This window comes from Xiphophorus hellerii, chromosome 5 (genome assembly GCF_003331165.1).
Source record: "Xiphophorus hellerii strain 12219 chromosome 5, Xiphophorus_hellerii-4.1, whole genome shotgun sequence".
Lineage (NCBI taxonomy): Eukaryota > Metazoa > Chordata > Actinopteri > Cyprinodontiformes > Poeciliidae > Xiphophorus > Xiphophorus hellerii.
Window position 1 is genome coordinate 31,148,306 of NC_045676.1, and position 26,433 is coordinate 31,174,738.

A 26,433-nucleotide genomic window follows, 5' to 3' on the forward strand; every position below is an offset into this window, starting at 1 on the left:
TGTACACACAGTCGTAAAATACCTGCTGGTCCTGATAGTTGAAAAATCTGCTGGCTGTCTGAGGACTCAACGGCACAGCCGCTGCGCTCAAGTAGCTTTGAAGAACAAAGCCAGAGGGAAAAGAAAAGAGAAGGGAAAAAAAGCGGAAGGCAGTCTTGGCAGAGGCTTTTGCGTGGCCTGTTTCTTTTTCCTTGTGGCCTTAGGGCAGGTTTTGTTCATGCCTTACTGGGTAGGTTAGTATATGGGAAGGGTGTGACAACTAAATTCTTCAGATTCATCTTTCATCCTCTTTGTTAAGGACTGCTCCCCCCAGAAGGAGTTGCGGATATATTTCCATATGTGCTTTTTCCTTCATTATTTTTTACTCCATTAAATACGTGTGAACAAGAAAAGAATCTTAGGTTTCCTAAAAAAAAAAATTGCAATCAAATGACAAAAGTCACCTTGTAATTGTTGGAAGTTCAGGATTAAGCGATCATTTGTATTTTAACATTTTGTAAGCAAAAACTGATCTGTTGTAAAAGTAGAAGTATTTCACAACAGCAATGTCTGTCACTCAGATCACTGAGCTCACAAGCTAATTGTACTCACTAATCCAAATTCACACCTTCACCTTTTCACATTTTTTCTATTTATGCCTTTTTTATTAACATGTAAACTGACATTTTCACTTTTATGTTGAACTCCATTTAATGTTCTGTCTTACTTCAAATACTGTTTAACCACGGTCACACTATTATCAGCCTTGAGTGGCTAAGATGTTTTGGACACATCAAAAACAATTCTGTGACAGCTAGTTCTAGCCTACATTCATGCAGTTGCTCTGTCTGTGCTGATGAACAGCACAGGAGAATTTGCTGCTAACTGATCTTCAGCTTGATCTTGACAGTTTACCAGCTGACAATAATACTTTCCAGTGTGGAAGCTGCTATGGTGGAAACAAGACTCAGTGTCAACTATTTTCATTGTCACTAAGAGGAGGATGGAGAAAACAAAAATGTCAGAAGCTACAAAGGAATCACTTTTTCTGTGAAGCTCAGGTCAACTTTTTCTAGGGAAAACATGATGACTGTGTTAGTCATAATTCAGTCACTCATGAACTGTTTAGACCATCAAACCTTTAGCTAAATGTCAGTAAGTATGGGTTAAAAACAAACAAAATATATATATACTGTATTTGTAAATAGAAAATGATAATGTAAGAACCAAAGTGTCAGCAGCTTATCTCTCACAAGTCTTTGCTTTTCTTATAAAGGGTGTAGATCCAAATATGAGGTTGCAGTGTTAAGATATGAGTCACATGCCATACAATTACTAAACTATACTACACTATAATCTTTTAGACTATAGTAGTCTTCCTGCTTTTCAGATCTTTTTTTGTTTTAAAGTGGATTGATGTTTATTTAATTATAAAAGTGATGTTTTCTTTAAATTAGGATTAGATTGAGTTTAAAAGCTCATGAAAAGTGTTGAAGGAATGCATGAGCGACACCAGAGCTTTAAGAAAACTTTGTATACAGAGTCCTCTCATTTGCATGCTGGTTGTGCTGGTGCTTCCTATCGTTGCCAAGGTGCTCTTAACATTATGGCAGTTCTTTTCTTTTTTTTTTGCCTGGCTACATTTTTGTCTTGCATCGCTTTGTTGAGAGAACTGTAATGATGACTGATGATGAGATAAGATCCCAGGACTAAACGCAAGAAAGATAAAGTGAAGCAGTGGTGTAGAATAAATGAGCCTTATTCCCCTCGTGAGATAAATGTCAGCATTTTGTGAGATGTCGTGTGGAGTATATCTCTTTAAAAATATCCATTACCCACGGCTTAAAGTTTGTGTGCATCACATTTCATTTCCGTAAGTTGGAGTGAGCAAACAAAGGCTGAAGCACAATTGAGATACTCTTTGTAAGCTATCGGAAATGTGTTTTTATGGTCTTCTGGAGGCTCCTTATCTAAGCCACCAGTGACTGGAAAGGTCCTAATGGCCACAAGCCAGCAACTGAAATTGAAAAACACATATCTGCTAATAATACTCTCCCATAGTAGGATTCATTTTATTAGCCTCAGATAACAGCTCACTCAAACACAACCATAAATTTCTTTTGCGATTTATGGAGGTTATTCAAGTGCTTTGACTAACAAAGGCCTTTAAAGGAACACTGACAGGGCTTCCATTGTCTTGCAGATATAATAGAAATTTTATTATGCCTTCATGACTGTACTTTGTGTTTGTTGAAAAAAATGGAGACCTTCAAGTGCAATGTTATCTGGGTAATAAACTGTTGTAATAAGAGGGATAGTTTTTCAGTAATTTAAGAGCTTTGCATGCGGCGCTGCATTTCCCAAGAAGGGGAAATAACTGTTTATCAGTTTAACCTCTGCAGAGGTTTATGGTCACTCAGACCCGACTCACATTATTTTATATATATATATATATATATATATATATACTGTATATACAGTATATAGAATCACTCCAGTTTCATATTGTCAATGGTAGAAGCAAATTCTGAGAATTGTCCTCTGTCTTTTCTACACCTACTCACACTTATCCGTCCCCATGCTAGCATGTGCCTGCTGAGCACCCGATGAGTGCTTCCCCAAGTGGAGTTGGACAGAGATAAAAAGCACAAAAGTAAAAGCAAATTCACTGACGTGAACTTTGCTTTTAGCTTTTCCAAAAGAAAGATCAACAATGCACTTTAACGGTGCTGGTCGCATTCAAACATCTCTCTCCGTTGATTGAGAGTCAGTGGCAGCTATAAGATCAGTAATGTGTGGCATCCGTCAAGCACATAGCCGTCCAGTTCTGTCACATACGTTTCTTTCATGTTGGAGGAGCTGCTCATTCAGCAGTGCATTCAGCCATTGTCATCCCATACCACTCATATGTGTGTTTGAAAGCTCTTTTGTTTGCTCAGCTGAAGGTTGGAGACCCTTCATGGCAGGGAAATGTAAACAGGAGAGCAATTGTTACCTCTACACAATGACTGGTAGTTGTTAATGTGCCACCTTGACATGTTGCAGGAAAGGGTGCATTGATGAATAAATTCCTTTTCATTTGAAGAACCACCTTTTTTTCAGTTTTGTGTATTGCTGAGAATAAGCAATAGAGATACATGATACCGATATGATGCAAAGATTATTCATTGTTTGTTTGTCTTTATGCCCCAGGTGTCATTCGAACACAAGAATTGCTGGATCATGAGACGACCCCGCACTACTGGCTAACAGTCTACGCGATGGATCGTGGTGTAGTGCCTCTCTCAGCTTTTGTTGAGGTTTACATTGAAGTGCAGGACGTCAACGACAACGCACCACAGACCTCTGAACCTGTCTACTACCCTTCTGTCATGGAGAACTCCCCGAAAGACGTGTCTATCATCCAGATTAATGCAGCTGATCCTGATTCGAAGGCCAGTGACAGGCTCAGCTACAGGATCACTAGTGGGAATCCACAGGGCTTCTTTGCCATCAACACCAAAACTGGTAAGATCTTTGGCAAAATTAAGACTATTGTTCACCAGTGGTCGCTGTCCCTTGCCGCAGGACGCTACCTCCATTCTTCAGCAAGCTACTGATCTGTTTAAAAGTTAGCGGCTGGCGCAGGAAAATGAGACTATTCACTTGCGTTAGTTTTAGAGAGTCTAGTGCAGGGGTCTCAAACAGTCCTCAAGGTGTCCTGCAACTTTTAGATGTGCCTCTGCTGCACCTCACCTGAATAGAATAATTAGTTCATTAAGGCTCTGGAGAACTGATCTACACAAGGAGGAGGTAATTAAGCCATTTCATTCCAGTGTTTTGTACCTGTGGCACATCTAAAAACTGCAGGACAGCAGCCCTTGAGGACTGGAGTTTGACACCTGTGGTCTAGTGACTTGCCTACCAAGGCTAGTCACTGCCTTCTTCCTCTGCTAGCCCAGATAAGATAGTGCTAACATTGGTTAAGCTGGTGTTAGCATTGGCTACCTCCTTGTCACAGCAGACTATATCCATGCCAAAGCCAGCTACTGATCTGATTAATAACAGGCCGGCACCGCTTACTAAGTGGCCTGGGTTAGCAAATGAGAAGGAGAGTGCTTAGTTGCGCTGGCTTTGGAGAGGCTGGTGACTAGCATCGATCGTTGGCTATCTGCCGAAACCAAAGCCACAATTGGGAGCCAACTTCAGCTCCGTGTTATACAATGTGTTTACAGATATTGTATGACAACCATTTTTCATGATAAACCTAGAGTCGTGGGTGACCGGTGTACGCGTGCTGGTAGCCAGCCTATTGAACGCTAGGTGCACAATAAGTCTGCATATAGGCGGTGAGACAGCACCATGGTCTCAATGTCAGCTTGCAGACTCATAGCCATGGTTTTATGGAATCTTGGGTAAAGATGTGAAAAGCAGACATTTCCAAGAATCCATGTACATGTGGTTTAATTTATTAATAACTACACTATCCTAAACTACAAATGTCAGATCTCCTAATTTCTGTGTCAGCGGTCGTATCATCACTTGAGATGTCCACAGATAAAATGAACCTGAAATAGCTCTTCAGCATCTTTAAAGGCCTCGAATGCAGCGGACATAATGAGCTCTTTACTGTGTGTGACATGGATCACAACTCCAGGCGACAGGCGTCAGTCAAGCTGCTGGTTGTTTGCTTTTAAAACTTTGCGCCGTCTGAGCAGCGTATTTTTACCCACAACAAGAGTGGGCTGAGCCTTTGGGGTTTTTTTTTTTCACTCTGACACTCTAAAGTGTGTTCTCACATGGTTCTGTGGAAGTGATGTCACGATTAATATTTCAGTGAGTTCTTTTAAAGCAGATCAGGCTGCTTGTGTTTTATGGTAGAGCAGCAAAAGGAGCTCTTGATAGATGGAAAGTGAAGCTTCATGTAAAGACAGACTTCTCTGATAAATCCACGTGTTTTAAAACTACGGAGAAGATATGTAATTTATTAAGACTACTGGCTTTCCTGCCTAACCTACCGTACTATTGATATGATACATTAAGTGTCATAATGTCTCAAAAACCCACCTGAAGAATGAATTACCTTTGTATTGATTTAAAAGTTGGGCTGAAAAGAAGAAGACTTCTATGTTTTGTCAGATTATTTATGAAAAGAAAACAGATTAATCAGAATTATTAACAATGACATTTAAAAGTTAAAGAACCAACAGACAAAAATCAAGTTTACACGCTGTAAAAAATAGTATTTTACCGTGAATTAGAAATTGTTTTTTTTACATTGCATAAACCAGCTGATGCTACTGATTCAATAAAACAAAAGTGAATAAATAAACTAAATCTACAGACTGCTTATCAACTACAAAACAATAAAGTTCTATCAATCAAAGCTGACCTTTGGAACATAGAGTTCGTAGTTTCTCAAAACCCTAAAAGTTACAAGTAAGGCCAAATTTATTCAGACCCTTTGCAGGTTTATTGATCTTTTAATTTCACCAGCATATTTCTGCTGACTGGAAGTAAGATTATGGTTTTTGGCATGGCCCAGCCAGACTCCTGACCCGAATCTGACAGTTGGTGCTGGGTGCTAAAGATTAAGGTGATGGACAGGAGGCCTTCCAAACTTGAAGATCTGGAGGTTAAAGTTGTTAAAAACAAAGAACTTTACTCAAAATTAGAAAACTTAGCAGAAACTTAACAAATTTGGAAGATCAAAACACACATTTCCTCAGTAGCAAGAACTTCTTAGGTAGGAGACGTCACAAGGAACTCTTCAGCAAATCAGAAGTGGTGATGCATTTTTTTAAAAAAAAGTTTGACCACAAAATCTGTGCTTCTCTCACATCCACTCAGAGATCCAACTGTATGTGGCTGCAAAGTATGAACAGCAACCTTCATAACTGTAGTGGTGTTTGTTATATAAGCAAAAATGGCTTGGCAGTTTGGAAGGCCAGAAAAACACGGATTCTTTTCAGATTCTCTTTTAAGAGAGACGCTCTAAAGGCTAATCCAAAGCTTCCACTGGGGTTAAATCTAAAGTGGACAGGAGGACAAAGAGGCTGCGCAGAGAAAGGTTAACAAAATTACGAGCTGTGTGCTGCAGCCGACTTGGTTGAATAGAGCTGATCAGGAAGCTGAAAGCAGGAGGGGTGTGTGTGGAGGAGCGGGGGTTGCAGAGCAGCAGTTGCTCCAGTTTGTCCTCGCTGATGTGTGTGGTCTTGTTTCTCAAGGTAGTCACATCAACAAACTGGAGTTATTTTTGTTGGAAGTGGCGATGGGAATTTTCAGACCAAATAAGGATTCATTATTTAAGTTACCTCCCAAAACAGACTTGCAGAGATTCTGCACTCTCCATGACAGGCAGGGAGAAAAAAAAAAGATAAAGAATAAAGAGACGTGAGGACTTTCCAGTTTGCACATATGGTTCGTGTTCTGTCTGCATGCATATAAAAGCTCAGCTTAGTCGTGCTGATAAAAGTAGTAAATGTACATATATGTATATATCTGCTAAAAAAAACAGTTTCAAAGCTTCTGAGAAATGTATTTAGGTTTTTCTGTTTATATTGAGAATCAACCCGGGATAAAATGAGATTATGGCATGAACAATTATTGACTCATATCTATCCACAGATATGACATTGTGTTTGGATTTCTCCTGAAAAAGGCTTTCTTTGTTAGTGCTAACAGATTTTCATAAACCATCACTTATTCAGCACTCAGATGAAGGTTCCTACCCCACATATAGATTTCAGATTATGTAATGAAGTCCCTGCTCACTTCCACCATAGGCAAAATCTCTTTACAGTGAAAATTTTAAATCTGCTAAATCTTTTATGACTGTCAGAGGAGCTCACTGAACAAAGGAAAAATGAAAACATAACATAGAAGCAGAAGGATAACGCCTATTCATACATGTCAAAGCATGTTTAAACTTTTATCAGCGGGATACCAGCGATGCTCACAGCGAGTTTGACTAACACTGGTTCACAGAGAGAAAGCCTCACCGAATCACTGCTCTCTCTCTGAGATTTAGTTCTTTTTTTTTTTGCAAGTCTGCTGCATGGAGCAAAGTGTTGGAAAACTAAAGAAGTGCAAGACTTACTTTACAATAGGAATTTAGAGACAGAGCTTTTTCACATTTAGTCATGTTAGCAGAATCAATTCACTTTCAGAGATTTTCTGCCTTGACTATAACATAAATTTTTTTGGGAAAAAAATGAATAATTGTTTTTTCTCCCAAAAGTATTTACATTCACACCGTCTCTCTGAGGACTAAATACAATTTAGTTGCCTTATTAGTAATGGCTGTTGGCCTGTGTGCAATTTAATCTCAGTAGAAATAAAGCTGTTCTGTGAAGCCCTGTTAGTTAACATCAGAGAACAAACTTCACCATGACGACCATGGAGCCCAGCGGACAGGGCAGGGATTACGCTAGTGTTAGCTTCTAAAACTACATCACAAGGTTTGAATGTCTCCTAGCATCATCTAAAAATGGACAGAGCAGCCCGACCATCATCTGAACATCATGCAACATGGTGAAGGCAGCATCATGCTGTGGGTAAGGTGTAATGTCTGCTGGGACGGGAAAGGTGATCAGAGCTATTGTTCAATGGTTTTATCAAAATGAGTTAGAAGGTCTAGTAAAAGTGCAGACTTTGACTTTTATCTGTTGTGTTGCTGCTGATTCACTGAGCTTCTCCACTGAGGGACAAATGAAGGAGTCTGCGGTTCTGTTCCGTTCCGTTCCGTTCTGTTTGTTCTGTTCTGTTCTGTTCCGTTCCGTTCCGTTCCGTTCCGTTCTGACTCCTGTGGCAGGACACTCGTCATCCACTGTGACTGAACTTAAATCTGGTAAATATGGTTGCGTCTAAAGCTGGTAGTGACAGCTGCAGTTTTGTTGACAGGTGACTCTCCAAGGTAATGACTCAAGCAAGCTGTCACGTGCATCAGAGTTCAGATGCACATGACAAATTTTAGCTACTTGTAAAAAGCATGTTGCAAACCACACATCTTGTCCCTCCACTTCACAATTATTTGTTTTTACAGACATTCCCCCCCCCCAAAAAAAAATGGGGGTATGAATACTTTTGCCAGGCACGGTGTGGGTTTACTTCTCCCACAAAACAGGATGATTACAATCATTTAAAAAAATGAATTTAAATCTGCGGTATTAAGCAACGTAAAAATAGTCCCAACACCTCCCCACATCATAAAGTCCATGCAGCAATCTCGCCGCATATTACGCTTTTTTTTTTTCTTTTGGAAAAGATTTAAATTTACTACATGCATCTCTGTAATTACACCTTCTAAATTTGCATTTAAGGCACAGGCAGTGTCCTGGCACATCTACAAAGGGGAGGGAAAAAGGAAAAGACATGCAGGGCTGTGTTTTTGTGCGGCTTCTGAAACTTCATAGACCTGTGTTCCAAGCTAAATAGATCTATCATGGGCTATGGTCTGCTGCTGCCGGCTCTGCCCTCACATATATACAGCACAAGCACTTCACGCCTTGGGTGGTGCTGGTCAACCTTTTTTTATTTATTTTCCCCTACAGATTCACTAAAGCCTTGGATAAAAGTCTGTATTTTTGCCAAGCTCCCTAAATCTATTTTGTCGTCTAAGTGCAAGCCCAGCTCGTCGGCCATTTTTTAATGTATTTTGTTTCACTTTTTTGCTGCCGCCATCGTTGGAAAATGCAGAACAAAACATCTTGATGTAACCTCGCTCCTAAAAGAACCCTGAAGGGGAAAAAAACCTGAGCTGCACAGAGAGAAAATGATCCTTGTCAGCTGCATGAATTAGCTTTCCTGTGTCAGTTCCAGATAGTTGAATCTGAATATTGTGCCAGTCTCACTTTTTAAAAGATGAATTAGTGCTGATTCATCTGCTCACATCTTATCCCCTCCAACAGTTGTTTTAAGCTCTTCAACTTTGATTGGACGCCTCAGGACCAATGTTATTACAATTCACTAAAACTCACACATTTAAGAAAACATTTCTGTGAAATCCAATAAATAAAAACAGTGATTAATGGGGAAAAACTATGGCTAACTGGAACTACATTATGCATTTATAGAACCACCTAAAACATCCTGGGATTATAGATATAATATCCTTCATTAAAAAAATGAAAACTACTACTGTAATTGCAAAATAAAACTCAAACTACAATGAAAAACCCAAAACTGTTCTAACCCTGCTAAGGAGAACTGAAAGGAGGAGTTAAAGCTGCAGTTTATTTGTATCAGTGGGATGTGAGAAAAATAAACTGATCTATTTCTCAGTGCTAGTGGTTGTATGGATGGAGATTCAAAGGAAGATTTAACACTTCGGAGGTGAAAGGAGAACAAAACAAAAAACAAAAAAACTTTCAGATGGCCGGCCCGCCTTCCGTCGACTTTTATTTTCTCTTCAGGCCGACATGTCAGCATTCCGAGCTTTCGGGGTTGTTCAGGCAGGTTTTCCACCTTCCTTCTGTGGGAGAGTGAGCAGCGTTCATTACCCGCTGAATCATTTGCTGCCTCCTCTGAAATGCCTGTGCTCTGCAACAGACTTTGACCCAAGGTTTTATGCCAGTGCAGACATCTGTGTTAAGGTGGAGTGCCCATGCAGAACAAGCAGTCAGAATCAACATCCACACACACACACACACACACGCACTCACACCCCTAGCAGGAAGCTTACTATACCTGATCGGAGGAGTTAAAGCTGCAGCAAAGATTTTTTACGATATGTCTCCTACCCCACTAAATGCTCATTATGCTACTTCCTGTTATTGCTATGCAACCTATACATAAAGCATTTGGACTACCTGTATCTACTCTAATAGCCCCAGTATTGACTAATTGACTTTTTCTAATAGATTATCATTAATTTATGACATGCAGACACGTGAGATTTCTGGTTGGTGCCGATGAAAACGTCACCTTAGACTGAAGGCTTATCGCTGTCGTCAGACCGTCAGGCTCAGCTGATAAGAACTTGTATCTGATCAGATATCTGAGCATCCATACGAGGTCCTTCTTACCTTTAAATGGCTCCTTTAACTCCAATCAAAACAAGTTTACATACACTATATAAAAGGCATTTTTTTCACACAGTCTGATGTGAAATCAGAATAAGCGTTCCCATTTTAGGCCATTTGCAATTACCACCTTTTTATATATATTTGCTAAGTGTCAGACTAATGGGACAGATTCATTTAAAGGCAATTTTTATTACATATACATTTCATTATTATGTGGTACCATTGACCTTAAACTGCTTGACTCGGGGTAGCCCTTTTGGGATTCCTTCTACAAGCTTGTGCAGGAGAAAACACCAACAGTGCGGTCTTATCTGTGGTTTAACAAAGCAGTGGCCACTGTCAGGGGAAGGGAGATAGGAAAGGCATACTTCCAACAACTTCCTGGTGTTTCCGGTAATTTGACAGCAACCGCTATCCACTGCTCTCTGGAGACATTTGTTTGCTGCTAGTGGCCTTTATTCATCTGTTGCTCAGCAGGAAAAAGGGAAAGGCCATGACTTTAGCCTCTGTGTGCTGCACCGTTTTACCACTGAGCCACATGGTACCCAAGTTCTTACTAATGTTCCCAGTATTTTAGGTTTTCCACATAGTGCCATTTTGTAGCACAATCAAGTAAGTTTCTTTCACTTTTTATAAAAATGCTGAATATATCAAATATGACTTTGAGTGTGTGAGTGGGTCATACATGGGCATTATTGGCAACACTAAGACCATCCTGCTTGCTCTGATTGGTTGTTTCTGGTTAGTACTTAGAGAAGGCAGAGGAGCTCCACTTTTTTCACCACTAGTGGCCTTTATTCATCTTATTATCTGTCTTACACTACGCTGTCATAACATGGTGACATCTGTCCATTATCTAACTCACTTATCCCTAGTGGGGGTCATGAGGGGTGCTGGTGCCTATCTCCAGTGGTCAGCGGACGAGAGGCAGGGTCACCCTGGAGAGGTCACCATTCCATCACAGGGCAATACAGAGACAGACTGGACAAACTCCCATTCACGCACACGCCCTCACACCTCATCAATCAACCTGACAGTCACAAGCCGGAGTACCCGGAGAGAACACACGCATGCACAGGGAGAGCATACAAAGTCCATGCAGAAAGACCCCGCTCTGGGAATCAAACTCAGGACCGTATTGCTGCAAGGCAACAGTGACAGTTTTAACAAATACGTAAGAAACATATTTTTCATAGAAGTTACATACTATTTCTTTAATTGCTGACTTTCAAGAAAAAAATGAATGCAGGTAAAGTTCAGACCCACTGTAAACAGTTAGTCTCTTTTGACACTGTTCATTTTCTTATTACTTTAATGTATTTATAAAGGTCTCTGCTGTAGCCTATGCAGACCTGCTTGTTAGTAGTAATCAATGTTTCTGAAGGGGGGATTAGTTTAGCAGCCAAGCATTGCACAATAAAAGTGAACATTCAGTATTTCCTGGTTGGCTGCATTTAAGAAAGAAAGAAAGAAAGGAAGAAAGAAACCAGGAAAGAAAGAAGCAAGCTCCTATTGCTACCACAAAGGTTTGGGTTTGCATTAGTCTACCACTGACTGATTTTTGCACCACATGGAAATGTGTGCAACTCTTAACGTTGCTAATCACAGTGACAGTGTGCCAAGACAAAGTACACCAACGGCCTCCGGATGCCCAGATCCCCCTCAGGTCTCCAGCTGAACACTCGCGGTAGCGCTGGAGGACATGGTGGAGAGTGCCACTGTTCCTTCGCTGTTGTTTTACTCCCTGTCTCAAACCAGCATGGCTGTAATTACTGTCAGCCCAAGTCTCTATGTGTGTGTATGTGTGTGTTCTTCTTTGGTCAGCTCTGGCTCTAAAACCAGTTATTTCACGGTACTTTAACGTTTAGGTAGTGACAGAAAGGTATGCACCTTTATTGACTAGAGCAACAGTTGCCAATAGAGTCTTGAGTCCTTCTCTGGTGACTGTCTGGCCCTGCTGGATTAATAACATCTTGGAGAGTTTAGCTGTGAATAATTTCCTGAAAGCAATATCAGTAGTTGAATATTACAGATCCTACAGTGGTACATAAAGGAGCCAGCTGGGAGCATATCAAACAAAAATGCACCAATGGCCAACACGAGTATATCAAGCCAAAACACGGGCTGGTTTACAGCAGCCACAAAATCAGGATTTCATTTCTGACTCGACTGTAACTGATTTTCCATTGTGGGGAACATGAAAGGCTGGAAAATAACCCACTGCTGCACAAGAACATTTCTGTTTGAATTTTTTTTGTTTTGTTTTGTTTGTGAGTCGACACACAGCTCCTTGTTTTCTTACAAAATATCCCCATACATCCTGAGCAAAAGGAAACTCTCTCTTCCGTAGTCTCTGACGGAGTTCAACAACTTATTGTGTTGTTTTATATTTCTTTAATTTTCAGTAAAATGCAGTATTTCAGTCCAATTTATTTGCCTTCACTTTGTTCAAAAAAGGTTTCAGATTCATGTTCCTTTGTTGTGGCTTTTAGGATTGGCTTGACAGGAACCTCAGTACATCTTCAACAGAGTTCAAGCTTCACAATAATAAAAAAAATATATATACAGTACAGACCAAAAGTTTGGACACACCTTTTAATTCAATGAGTTTCCTTTATTTTCATGACTATTGACATTGCAGATTCACACTGAAGGCATCAAAACTATGAATAACATGTGGAAATATGCACTAACAAAAAAGTGTAAAACAACTGAAAATAGCCCTTATATTCTAGTTTCTTCAAAGTAGCAACCTTTTGCTGTGATTACTGCTTTGCACACACTCTGCATTTTCTTGATGAGCTTCAAGAGGTAGTCACCTGAAATGGTTTTCACTTCATAGGTGTGCCCTGTCAGGTTAATAAGTGGGATTTCTTGCCTTATAAATAGTCATGAAAATAAAGAAAACCCATTGAATTAGAAAGGTGTGTCCAAACTTTTGGTCTGTACTGTATGTATTCAAATTCAGCAAATTCAGTGATGGCCATACTAGACTTCAGTTAAAATTTGCTTGCGTTGGCCTCACAATCAATCTCACAGGACAAAAATAAAAGTATAGCATTCATTGAGTGGGCTAGTTCTCCAGCTCAGCATTTCAGCTGTTTTTTCTGTAAAGTTGTTCATTATACTGCAAGTGTCCCTCACCAAACTGGGAGAACAGCACGGCACAGTAAGTACTAGCAGATGAATTTACCCAAAGAAGGAATTTGGCTCCAAAATGTTACAAAAACTGCCTAAGTGCTTGTGTTTAGCAGCTTAATAATACATCCAGCGCACCATGCCAAGGTCAAACAAATTTAAATAAGAATTTAGGGAAAACTAATAGTCTTTTCTCTTCTTCAAAAATCAAGTAAAGGTTTCATAGGTCATTCATGCACAAATTGTGAAATAGCCTCTCATTTTAAGTTGACAATAATAGCTTAAACTTAAAAGTCTCAGTCTGACAAAAACTGGGTAGCATCTTGATTCGTTTCGATTACAGAAAATCTCATGGTTCAAGCTCTGCCTTCGTGTGAGGTCAAACCTTTCACCTAGTTGAATAAACTCAACTGGAGTTAAACTGGAGCACATCACACCAGTCCTGATTGCTGTGGGGTACCTCATTAAACTTCAACGATTTTATCTATAAGGAATAAAATGCCTGATGGTTTGGTTAAGATCCTGAAAAGCTTCCACTCTGTGAAGAACTCACCCCAGTCATTTTAAGCTGTTTTGGGTAATATAAAAATAATTTATATTTTTCTTTGAGATCTAATGATGCTTAATACTTTGGATATGCTAGGAGGTCCAGGTGTTTTAAACATCAATAAGCAATGAACAACTAGCTGTGTTTCCATAACAAATGTGCACAAATCTTTGTCTATATTCTACTAATGTCGATAAAACACAATTTCGCAATGGTGGTGTTTGCCTTCATTAAGAAATTAACATTAATAAAATCAAAAACCATGGCAATGACGGATGTAAACAATTACATAATACATATTCGTAATTTAGCCGTGGCGCCAGCGCTCATCGATCAGTCCGCATTTTATTCAGACGTTGGAGCAACAAGCTACTTGGGAGCGGATCTGTATGCAGAGTTTTGGGGAAATTGTAGTGGGAGATTTTGCAGAAGAGTTTTGGATTCCACACGTTGGAATGATACACAACTTTTTATGAACTGTGTGATGCTGTGAGAGCTCTGGTGGAACCAGCTGCACATTGTCCAATAAGACGTACAAAAACAAACCATCATCTTCCGACTACTTCCTGTCGTCTTCCTCATGGTTTTCACCAGTAGTAACACCCGGCTGTTGATCATACAGCCTGTGTGATGTGACAAAAGTTTTTTCCATTGCACTTTTGCGAAATACATATAGTTTGATTAAAACCACCTCATTTCTAGCGCAAAAACTTTTCATTGAAAAACATGAGGTCATTTGATATTGGCGTGTTTCCATTGAGCAAATTTTTGTCTGTGTAATTTCAGTTTGCGTAATTTAAAGGAAACATAGCTGCAATTTTAGAAGGCATAAATTCTTCTTCATATCCAGCCCTTTGTTCTCTGCTCTCTAACAAGATCTTATTTCAAACACCTTCTCAGCCATACAAGCGGCTATAAACAGAAGGAATATACAACCTGTCAACACATTTGAAATGTAAGCCACTCCAATCACAAGTTTGAGTTTATGCAAAAAAACGCTCAGCAATTTTGTATTTCGCCAGTTTTGTTAAAATTTTGTTTCACGTAAAGGAATGACATGCTAATTATTGTTTATGTTTGTTATAAGATTTGTAGCTTTAACGGCGCCCACGTCAATGCTGATTAAGCAGCTGCTCTGCAGATAAATAATATATCAGATTTGGTGTGAAAAATGCCATCTGTATTCCACTGCAGAGTCCATGTAAAGCGAAGAGTTGCCTAACGCAGCGCACTGGGGAGGCGGAAAACACGATCATCCATCATCTCCGGTCTTGCTGGAGCACATGAATAATTGGTCAGTGTGGCCTGTTTTGATGCGGCACACCAGAACTATTTGTTTTGATGATAATTCTCGAGACACCGTGCAGCATGGCAAAGAATAATCTCAGCGTGAACCACACATTTATGCTACATAATTTGTGATGTCACCGCTGGAACATCTTGTTTCCCCCACTGCACTGGTAGAGTTTGTGAGGTTGGAAAGAGAGAGGGAGAGAAGTGTTTTCTATTTCTCCTTATGTACATCTTTTTTATTTAAATTTGTAATTTAAGTTGGAGCTTTTGCAAAATGTAAATGAGCCCAATGGTATTGGAAAGTAGAGCAAAATATATATATATAGGTTGCACCTTCAAGAATTAAATTTTTCTGAGTAAATATGAGAGGACTTACATCTTAGCAGCTCACTCTGAAGATTAAATAAAGCCTAAGACCGAGAGGATTATATAAAGAAAAAAAAAGAGCGAGCAGTGGTGCCTCTCTCATATCCCTCAATCTCAGTGCAAGGCATGGTTATTTCTGTGGACCTATAAGTTGTGGCCGGCTATTCTTGTTGCAGGCATGTGTGCCACTGATGGGCTTGGGTTTCCGAAATCCTTTGCTTTATGCTAATCAAATGCACTGTGGCAGGCATAAAACTCTGGTGCGGTCGGAGTTGGCATGTCTACTCTACACTCAGTCTCTGCAAAGTTGCAATTACAGTGGGAGTGCTGAACGCTGCCTATAATGGAGAATGGAGCAGTCCCCCCCCCCCCCCCCCCCCCCTCGCTCTTTCTGCTCATGCCTTGTTTGTGTCTTTGGTGCAAAATTACATTAACAAGAAACTCAAGACTCCAGTTTGTACTTTCACTATTAAGCTTCTCTCTGGGATTGATGTCACATGACATCAGTCAGCTTTTTTTTTTTTTTTAATCGAATGAAAGAAGTCCATTACAGCATCCAAACTAACAGCAGAAGCGTTTCTAAACTTTCTGTGGTGTCTGATGTCTGACTGAGCCATCTATTTATTCAGCTTGTGGAGAAACTAAAAGTAGGGTGTCAGGCCTGCGCTGTTGTATGGGTACTATTTGCAGATCTTTGTGATATTTCACACATGTCTCAGTATAGGGAGTGGGAGCTGTCTGGCAACGGAGAAGACCACAGGCAAAGTGCTCCCCCCGACTCAGACATGTCGCTCAAACTGATGAGGTAACCAGCGGGATTCGGATTAGTTCACCCTACGGTGAGCTGTAGCATTGTTAAAGTTGTTTTCACCTCTTTTTTTCAGTCAGATGCTGTTGCCATCACTTTCTACCATCCCAGTGTTTGCCAGCTGTTATTCCCCCCAGACTAGGAAGAAACAATTAATAAAAATGACAGTGATTTCTTACTTAGTGGCATTGTTTTACAAAACGTACTGCAAAAAATGACTCTACCAGGAATGGCTGTCTGCACTTCAAGCACGAAGAATTTTACAAGAGAAGCACTATCAAAACTACTTCCATGTTTGCATGCTTTGTGGTGATGCAGTTGTTTTTCACAGGGTTGCAACAAACAGTTGCAACATGTTTTCATCAGTGGACTTTAAACTATAGAGACCAAAAAATGCAGATATTTAAGCAACATTGTCAGAAATGTCATTATGAAAAACTAATGAACATTCTCACTTCAATCAAGTCAGTCTGGGCCAAACTCTGGTTCCGGTTGTCTGTCACTGGGCTTCTTTATGCTCTGTCACAATAAACAGTAAATCAGTTAATTGCACGGTAAAGTAAAAGAAACTCAATAATTTTCATTTGCTTGATTTATCTTTTTTTTCTTTTTTTTCTCTCTCTTTTTACCAAAAACTGAATGATAGCAATCTTCAGTCTGGTGTTTTGGTCTCAATTATCCCTTTTTTAAAAGATAATTTTGTTTACGGAGGCTTCATAATTTATTTGTTGTTTCTATTGTTTTCTTGATTTATTTTGGATATTCCAAATGTCATCTAGTTGCAGTGTTTAAATGTTCATTTGAATTTAAAGTTTATTGATCTTTGAGAATGTGTTCTTGCATTTTTATGCCGTTATTACTATTGTATTACTTGAAAATGATCTCAAAACAACAATGTTGTTATATAACTATTATAAGTTCTGGGACAATTTATTGTCCAGCACAATTTGTTATCACAACAGGCATACTCACCTCACTTAATAATAGAAAGTTAGCCATTTCTTTTTATTATTTGCATCACTAATTTGTTTTATATTCATATCTTTTAATGTATTTCCTTTGTTGTTAATTGTTTCCAACAGGTTTGGTTTCCACCACGTCGAGGAAACTTGACAGGGAGCAACAAGACGAGCACATACTTGAGGTAAACATTTTATTTTGACTGATATTTCCCTCTCGATCTTATTACTATGAGAATAACTTAGTTTGAAATTAATTAATGTACAATCATCATAATAAGGGGAAATGGAAAGGTTAACATATTCAGCTACTTAGAACAAGGGAGAGGAAAAAAAAACACAAAATTGAACTGGGGAGCTGGGGATTTTCCGTCTGTGAGGTTTGGCCTTTCCAGGCCAACTTTGACCGAATGCCACATGTTCCCAACCGAGAAGTCTTCATAGATATGCAAGAACGGTCTTTCAGGAGTCATTTCTCCTTCTGATTTCCAGACGGAGCAGAGAGCGAGAGAGAGATAGAGACAGAGGTGTGTGGGAGAGGCTGGTGACTGTTCCTTTGTTCTTTCCCAATGTTCCGTCTCATGGAGGATGGAGCAGGCTGAGACAGGAAACTACTGTAAACCTACCAGGCCAATGTCTAAACTTGTGGCATTTAATTGAGCACATTTCTGCCCTCCCTCAATGCCTCCCTTCCTCTTTCACACCACAGAGCCAGTGTTTGTAATCGCTCTTTTAATTGTATTTTTATGGATGACAGAGACCAGATTGATCACCTTTAAATTATTGTTGAAAGCAATGCAAAGCCGTGATTTCTTTGTTACATTTAGTGTCTGCTGCGTCTGTTAGAGTTGTAGCTCACATTTTGCTCTGCTCCTTTTTCACTGCACCAGCTAAACTACAGGACTGAGAATAAATATAGGGAAGTATACAGTGAAGGGTAGAAAAAACCATTTTACAGAAGACCTATGGATTCAACACGTTGGAATGACACGCAACTTTTTATGAACTGTGATGCTGTCAGAGCTCTGGTGGAGCCAGCTGCATGTTGTCCGAAAAAAATAAAAACAAACAAACCATCATCGTCCAACTACTTCCTGTTGTCTTCTTTGTCGTTTCTGTCAGTAGTAACATCCGGTTGTTGGTCATTTGACTTTTTTTTTTTTTTAATTGGTGTGTTTACATTAAGCTGGTTTGTTTTCATAATTTCAATTTTGGTTAATGGAAATGCAGCTATAGATGAGGGATGCCCCAGAACTGTGATTTGAGAGTAAACTGTTATTCTTGCAGTTGACACCACAGGGATACCAATGTTCTGATTAGTATTCAGAAAACAGAAAATGTGTTTCCCTGCTCAAGCTATGTCTGTCCAGTTTATACAAAACTGTATTAAAGATGCATTGAATGGAGATTAATTTCCCATAAAAAATTTGAGTTTTACAGTGTTGTTGACTATCACTGTGTTATTTTGCCATTCAAAACTGCAATAATCTGCTTTTTGTTCTTTAGACAGAATTATTTCTGTCAAAGTTGCTTTCTAAGGTGACGACCTACTCGCCACAACAGGACTTTGAGGATGTGTTTCACAACTTGGTCTCATCCATGTTTGCTGAGTTATTGGTAACTGTAATGTTGTCCTGGAACTGTCTTCACTTTGTTGCTAGAAAAGCCTGCAAATTCCAGCCTCATGTCATCTTACTGTAGCAAAATAATCCAAGTTTCCTTACATTAGGTGTGTTTCCACAAATGAACCTTCTCCTAGTCTTAGGATTTTACCCCAGAAACATGCTCTACTTAAGCATTTACTCTGAACTTTTAAATGGAGGTTTGTGTAAGGAGGAAGTTAAGCATTTCAACGTTCAAAATGGCCTAAAGTTCATACATTCTGATATGTTCAGCTGTAAAAGATATCACCGTCTGTTTTCAGCTGTATGTGGTGAAAGAACAAATAAATCCCTTATTTAGAGTGATAACTAGAGATTTAATGTTGGGTTTTAAAGCCGTTTATTTTCTGTGGCAGAAATAAAAGAACCACAACTACTGTGGGTCCTCAGCAGATTTATAGGAAACAAGACTCTGCTGCTGCTGCTGCTGCATCTGCTCTTATGCCTCTTTGGTACACTCCCCAACGTTTATTTATGAAATATGTATGCAGATTGCATCCTGTCCTGATTTGATGTGATTATGATACACTTTCACATTTTGTTTCTGAGAGAGTCCTGCACAAGGAGGAGCTTCTGCGCAGCGCAGACGGCCTAGGAAAACAAGTTCTGGAAAAAAAATATCCTGTGTTCCTAGTCAAAGTGGACCTAATAACATCTGTGTTATTTTAGGATCCAATATAAACTTTGGATACTTTTACATGTTTGCGTGTTCATGCTAAAAACCAAAGCAGACAGGGCCTTTAGATCTGTCTGGGACTATGAACTATTCCCCGCAGGAAGTTTTTTTCTCGTGTTCACTGGTTCTGGTTTGCTTTTAATTAGTATTTGAACTGTGCTTTACTTACTTATTGGTTTTCTTTTATTGGCTACTTATAATTATACTTTTCTTGTGAGGCATTTTGTTGGAACTGAGTTTATTCTTAAATGTACTTTACAAATTATTATAAATTACTGGATCACAGAATTTTAATGAGAGATTTAGTTTTCGAACACAAAAGCATTTTTAAAAGTTTTATACCACATTCCATTTAAGTGGCTTTGTTATTCACTGTGAGTGGGATAGTTTCAAGAAAACGAGTGGTGTCAGCTTTGATATTTAATTGAAACCATAGCAACTAAGGCAATTTGTTCCCGTTCATCTTGCATTATTTAAAATTCAACAGAAAGCTCTTTATGTTGCTATTTAAGAAACCGGCGGACTTTCTTCTGCAAGACTGGTGGTCAGTGCAAAGTGTTGCTGAGGTGTTCTACTTCTACAGCGACTTGTTGCAGGAGAAGAAACTGAACATGTGGAGCCATGTGGAACATGCACAGCAATTAGGGTGGGGGCAGTGTCAGCATTGTTTTCACTAAATGCCAAGACGAGGTGGAGGGAACACAGCAGGCCTTCAGCTTTTATGATGAGGAATATGGGGGTTGGTAGCTGTCGTTTGTCTGTGTGTGTGAGGGAGAGAGAGCTAAAAGCAGTGGGGGAATTTCAGAAAGAGGCAAAGCTGCTCTTGTTGTTCCGGGTCTGGGCTCAAGCGGCAGGATCAGAGACCTTCATCCACAGGAAGGGGGTGGGGGAGCGAGCGAGAGGGGGTCGAGGGGCTTGCTAAACAGCAAAAGTGGGACATGCCAGGACATGCCGATTACTCAGGCCTGGGACTGCAGGGAACTATTGTGATGTTAAAGCAGAGGTAAATGGGCCGTTCACATCTGGTGCCTGGAGCCTTTGCCAACATGCACCCCCCCCCCCCCCCCCCCCCCACACACACACACATATATATATATATATATATATATAAAGCATATATATCTACACTGCTCAAAAAAATAAAGGGAACATTTAAACAGGTGTTTAACACTTAAAGTGTTCCCTTTATTTTTTTGAGCAGTATATATACAGTTTGGACATACCTTCTAATTCAATGGGTTTTCTTTATTTTCATGACTATTTATAAGGCAAGAAATCCCACTTATTAACCTGACAGGGCTCACCTATGAAGTGAAAACCATTTCAGGTGACGACCTCTTGAAGCTCATCAAGAAAATGCAGAGTGTGTGCAAAGTAGTAATCACAGCAAAAGGTTGCTACTTTGAAGAAACTAGAATATAAGGGCTATTTTCACTTGTTTTACACTTTTTTGTTTAGTGCATATTTCCACATGTTATTCATAGTTTTGATGCCTTCAGTGTGAATCTACAATGTCAATAGTCATGAAAATAAAGGAAACTCATTGAATTAAAAGGTGTGTCCAAACTTTTGGTCTGTACTGTATATATATATATATATATATATATGCATCCATTTTCTAACACACTTGTCCCTAGTGCTGGTGTCTATCTCCAGCTAACGTTCTGGGCGAGAGGCGGGGTCACCCTGGACAGGTCGCCAGTCTGTCGCAGGGCAGCACAGAGACAGACAGGACACACCGTCAGGCACACACACACTCACACCTAGGGAGAATTTAGAGAGACCAATTAACCTGACATTCATGTTTTTGGACTGTGGGAGGAAGCCGGAGTACCCGGAGAGAACCCACACATGCACAGGGAGAACATGCAAACTCCATGCAGAAAGACCCCGGGCAGGTTGTCGCTTAAACGTTTCTCCTCCATTAGCACATTGAGCAGCGCTGTCATTCTAACTAGCCTGAATATTCTATCTTTAAATGTTTTCAATATTTTCATTAGCCATAAGTTGAAAAATTCTCATTATGAACAAAAATAAAGGCTTTAAAATATCCGTGTGGAATTAAACATATAATAATTTTGCCTTTGTGAGTTGAAATAAATTAACTTTACATTTATATTCTAATTTTTCAAACAGAGGCAGGACTGCTTAAATCATTTGAAAACTTCTCTATTTAGCCGTTTTACACACAGTTTTTCCAAAAGAATTTCTTTTAGATGTTTTTTTCTTAACAAATAGTTGTTTCCAGAAAAGTCTTCTTCCACATTAAAACGTCCATCATGATCCGAAACGCCTCAGAAACCACGGTGGGGTCTGGGATGTGTGCTGCATGGACATCAGAGAAGGTGTGGTGCGGCGGGCTCATAAAGCTCAAAGCTTGCAATGTGCTCCGATGACATCATCACATGTAAAACCCTGTTTGTTGGTTAGCAACCCGAAATCACCATTAAAGAATTTCCAAACAGGCACTCTGGCTTATTTGATGTATATTAGCTTGTTTAATGCGCGTATGGTTAAAAATAACTAGCAAATCACGGCAACAGCGAAACAGCGACAGCATTCATAATGGTACCTTTTTTCTTTTTTTTTTTTAACGCCATGCAGGATATCAGGCATCCAGAGAGCTGGAAAACAAATTTGTTTATAGTCTGTTTATCGCGACATTTTCCGTGACACTGGGCAGGAAAAGCACCCCCTGCATCACACCCCCTGCATCATCCCTCGGAGAGACATTCTCGTTCAAGTTTCTTGTCAGCCGGTTTAATTGACTCCGCTCATGTGAGCAGCATGGACAGCTGCAGACACTGCGAGAAAAGCAGAAACACATTGCTTTAGTAATTGAAAGTATGGCAGCAAATGGCGTGTGTGTGGCTGCAGACTGCTGACTGTTTTGGTAAAGTACTTAGCAGATGGTTTTAAATGACTGTGACATTTGTTCCTTCACTTAAATTGTTTTTTTGTTTTTTTTTCTCAGCTCAGAGCTGGAAATGGTGGCACTTCTTCCAGCGCCCAGTAATCCCTGATCCCATTTTTCTGTGGGATTTAGTTTTGTTTGTTTAGGTCAGCCTGTGGCTGCTTTTCTTTTCAGTAAGCTTCAGGGATTGTGACAAGCTCATCTGACAAAAGTCATGATGACGTGGTGAATCATTGTTCCAAAAAAAAAAAAAAAAAAGCCTTACAGAGCAACTATCAACATATGACTTCAATCAAGGCTCTATAAAGGATTTTTAAAATTATTTTCACATTGTCTTTTATCTGGAGCGCTTCAGAGTATGAGCAACAATAAGTCACTTTGTTTACTTTCAGCTCAGCATCGGCTCAGCAGAGTGAGTGCAGCTGGTGCTGCAATTATGTATATGAACAAGTTTTATACCTCTGATAGATTTAGGCTTAAAATCATTTTCAGTAAACCAAAAAGTTTATACTTTAAATGATAGCAAAAAGAATGATCAGTTTTAGCTTTTTTTTTTCTTTTTTTTTAACTTTTATTAAAAACTAACAAGGGGAAATTATTCAGATGTTTATTCAATAATCAATGGAAACCTTGGTTTTCATCCCCTCTTCTTGCTATTATAAAGATTTATCCTTTGTGATGAGCTCCAGGTCACTGAGGTTGGAATGCCTCTTAGTCATCACCCTAATCTTTAGTTTCCTTGTCAGATTCTCATAAAGTTTTACAAAACATTCAGAGGCTTCTGATTGACTATATACTGTGACCATAAAAAAATTCAGATTATTTTCAAAGTCCACTCCCAGGTTATGACTCTAAAAGACAGAAAAGAGATGCTGAGAATGCCAGAGATGGGGTGTGATATAAAGTTGGCTGAATAAGATAATATTTCAACTTCCTAGTTTTAAAAATCTTCGTCGTGTCTCCTCAGATAACCATCACCGACCACGGCGTTCCTCCCAAAACCACCACCGTCCGCGTCATCGTCCAGGTGCTGGACGACAACGACAACAGGCCGCTCTTCCTGGAGAAGATCTACAAGATCCGACTGCCAGAGCGCGAGAGACCCGAGAGAGAGAGAGCCACAAAGAGAGACCCTGTGTATCGGGTGATCGCGTCGGATCGGGACGTCGGGCCCAACGCCGAAATTTCCTACAGCATCGAGGAAGGAGACGAACATGGCAAGTTTTTTATTGAGCCCAAGACCGGCCTGGTGTCGTCCAAGAAGTTCTCCTCTGCCGGAGAATACGACATCCTCACGGTGAGCGTTTACCCAGAAAGGTTTATGATCCCGATTCCGCACAGAGTCACTCATTAAGCTGTAAAAAATGACAGCAGATGCTTGTTTATTATTTTACTGTTTTATTATCCTGTTTTTCTCTCCAGTTGCAAAGTTTTTCTTTCGTTATTGTTTTTCTTTGCCCCACCTTACTCTGGTGGAAATTCAGTGTTAATTAGTCCACATGCAGACTACAAGTGTGGAGGAACCAGAAAGCAGATTTTATTCCTTGTTTGTCTCACAATGAGCTTCTTTTCTCATGTGTTGATGCGACATTACACTTCAACTGTCAAATGTCTCTTCACCGTGAAACCGCAATACAAAGATCTTTGTTTCAAAAGATCACTTGGAAGTAAATGTGTTATGTGTGTGAAAAAACTCTGTTTTATCTTTTATTCTAAGTTCCTCCATCACCTGTTGCTGGTAATGATTGACTTTTTGTAAAGTTGTTGGTGCCCTTTCTTAAAAACATATTCTGCTGCAAGAAAATGCTACTTAATAAACTTCAGTTCACTTTCAAGAGAAAACTACACAGAAGATTTAATACACAAAATGTCAGATATTGTGTTCGAGTTCTGAAATATCTGATGGTAGGCCCATCACCATAACAAATTTTGCTGGATGATAAATTTGTTCAATTTAACTTTAAGGTAAGGTGTGTTCAGAAGCTCATTTCCAAGTTAAATCCTAACACAGACTTTTTTTTTTCTTACCCCTTTTCTCAGATTAAAGCGGTTGACAACGGGCGGCCTCAGAAATCGTCTACTTGTCGCCTGCACATCGAGTGGATTCCCAAACCCGAGGTGCCAGCTGATGCAGCTCCCCTGCGGTTCGAGGAGTTTCCCTTCACCTTTTCGGTCATGGAAAGCGACCCGGTGGCACACATGGTGGGCGTTGTTGCCACCGAGTCCTCTGATGTTCCGGTGTGGTTCGAGATCACAGGTAGCGCCTTCTGTTGAGGCATTATTGCTTAGTTTATGCATGCTGAATAAATGCTGGCTTGTAGTTAGACAACACCGTAGGACTAATATAGTGAATGGGTTTCTTCTGCTGCTTGAGTGTTTAATGTTTAGCTTTTAGCTTCAAAACAGTGCAGACCGTAAGAGGCTTGGTACTTTGTGATAAGAGCACATAGATTTAGGTAAGGTAGATTGAGTAGAATGGAACTGACAGCTAAATTAGCAAAAGCTAACATTGCTCCTTAATATTTTTCCAATGTTATTTTACCCAATAATATATTTTAATTACTTTGATGAGGACAGTTCCATAAAAGCATTTTGTAGATTTTTGTGAGGTACACTGAGTAAAATGAAACTGACTCCCTGACATGACCTTGTTGCTTATTGTTGAATTGCTAACTGCTGCAGGTTCATAGTAGCTAAATACTAAGATAGGCATCTCAATCATAAATAGAGTAAAAAGTTCAACTTTGACCATTATGCATGTAGCAGCCATGTTTGATTTTGGATAGGGGGCCTCCAATTCATAATTATGACTTGAGTTGGGATTTTTCAGTTTTGGAAACCAAACATCCGCATTGAAAGTAGCAGTTTAAGGTGATTCAGGTTGTGTCCTGGATAACTCATTGGGAGGTTTAGCAGGGACATTCAACTGGTAGAGGACCTAAGAGCCAAACCAGAATATTTCAATGCCCCCTTTTACCTCCACCACCCAATCCCAGAGAAGCAACTAGAAAGTTCTGACTTCAGAGGACAAACTGAGTTCTTGATCAGCAGCCTTTAAGAATGTCAGACAGGGCCTCCTGATGGAGAACAACCTTAAACCTCGCTTCACAATAATAGATGAACAAAGTAAGAAATCAGGTTAAACTTCAAATTTATGACACAGCTGGGGAATATGTATCAGTTATCGTCTTGATCAACACCACCTTCATTTTGCAGGTCTGAGCTATTAGTCCACAAGCAAACAAATTAAAAGGTGAAAAAACATTTTCCCTTCAAATTGATATTTTTATGCCACTTTTGTCAACAATAAGAACACATATTGCCACATAACCACTCTGAAGCCGCACAATTTCCCTCAGTCGCTGTTTTTGTTCTTGATAGTGTGACTCAATTGAATTTGCCATTCCCTTTACGATCTTAATTAATTTACTTTCCTCTTCTTTTTTCTGCTTAAGCACACTTTACCACATAGCGGTGTTTTTGAGTGTCCAAACATAATTCTTCTCCTCCTAAGTGTCCCTTTTTAACTCTCAACATCCACTGTACACATGAAAAGATTTCAAAATGCCTTCCTTCAAAAAGAAATGCCGGCTCCTCTCCCTCTCCCTCTCCCTCTGCCTCTGCCCGTTTTCCTTCTAATCAATGTCTGACTGACACGTCTCCTTTTTCTCTTCTCCTCCTCTTTGTGCTCTTTCATTGCTTTCCCTCTTTCTCTGGAATGTTCTGTTTGGTTGGATTGTTGCAAGACGGCAGTGAGGATTCTGAGATGTTTTACATCCTTCAGATGGCTTGTGACCACAACTGTACAGCAGAAGGTATCTGCTGGGATCTCCTAATAGGCTGTGCTGTATTAAGAGATCATGTGACGTTGTCTGTCTCTGGTGCTACCTGTTGGTTGTGGTTGGCATGCGGTCAATGTTTTCAGTTTTAGGTTCCATCTGCTAACGTGTAATTTGTATGGTGTTGCTACAAACATATTAGTTTGACCACGCTATTGATACTTAGCTTAAATAAATGAATAAAAGTAAATCAATATTGCTAATTAGTAACATCAGCATTAGTTTGCGTGTGTGTTAAACATTGATATT

The 26,433-nt window shown here is 39.7% G+C and overlaps 1 protein-coding gene across 8 annotated transcripts in view; it reads left to right on the top strand.

Moving 5' to 3' along the window:
- fat1a (FAT atypical cadherin 1a) overlaps nucleotides 1–26,433 on the top strand; it is a 98,088-nt gene that overhangs the window by 22,994 nt on the left and 48,661 nt on the right. For 6 of the 8 annotated variants that reach the window (XR_004339306.1, XR_004339307.1, XR_004339308.1 and 3 more), the window contains exons 3-7: nucleotides 3,172–3,486; nucleotides 17,218–17,279; nucleotides 23,313–23,642; nucleotides 24,386–24,602; nucleotides 26,092–26,160. Coding sequence is in view for 5 of the 8 variants with exons in the window: in XM_032563054.1 (XP_032418945.1) it covers nucleotides 3,172–3,486; nucleotides 17,218–17,279; nucleotides 23,313–23,642; nucleotides 24,386–24,602; nucleotides 26,092–26,160 (993 nt within the window). In the remaining 3 variants the exon portion in view is untranslated. The remainder of the gene's footprint in view (nucleotides 1–3,171; nucleotides 3,487–17,217; nucleotides 17,280–23,312; nucleotides 23,643–24,385; nucleotides 24,603–26,091; nucleotides 26,161–26,433) is intronic. The other 2 variants (XM_032563056.1, XM_032563057.1) reach the window with 1 other exon arrangement.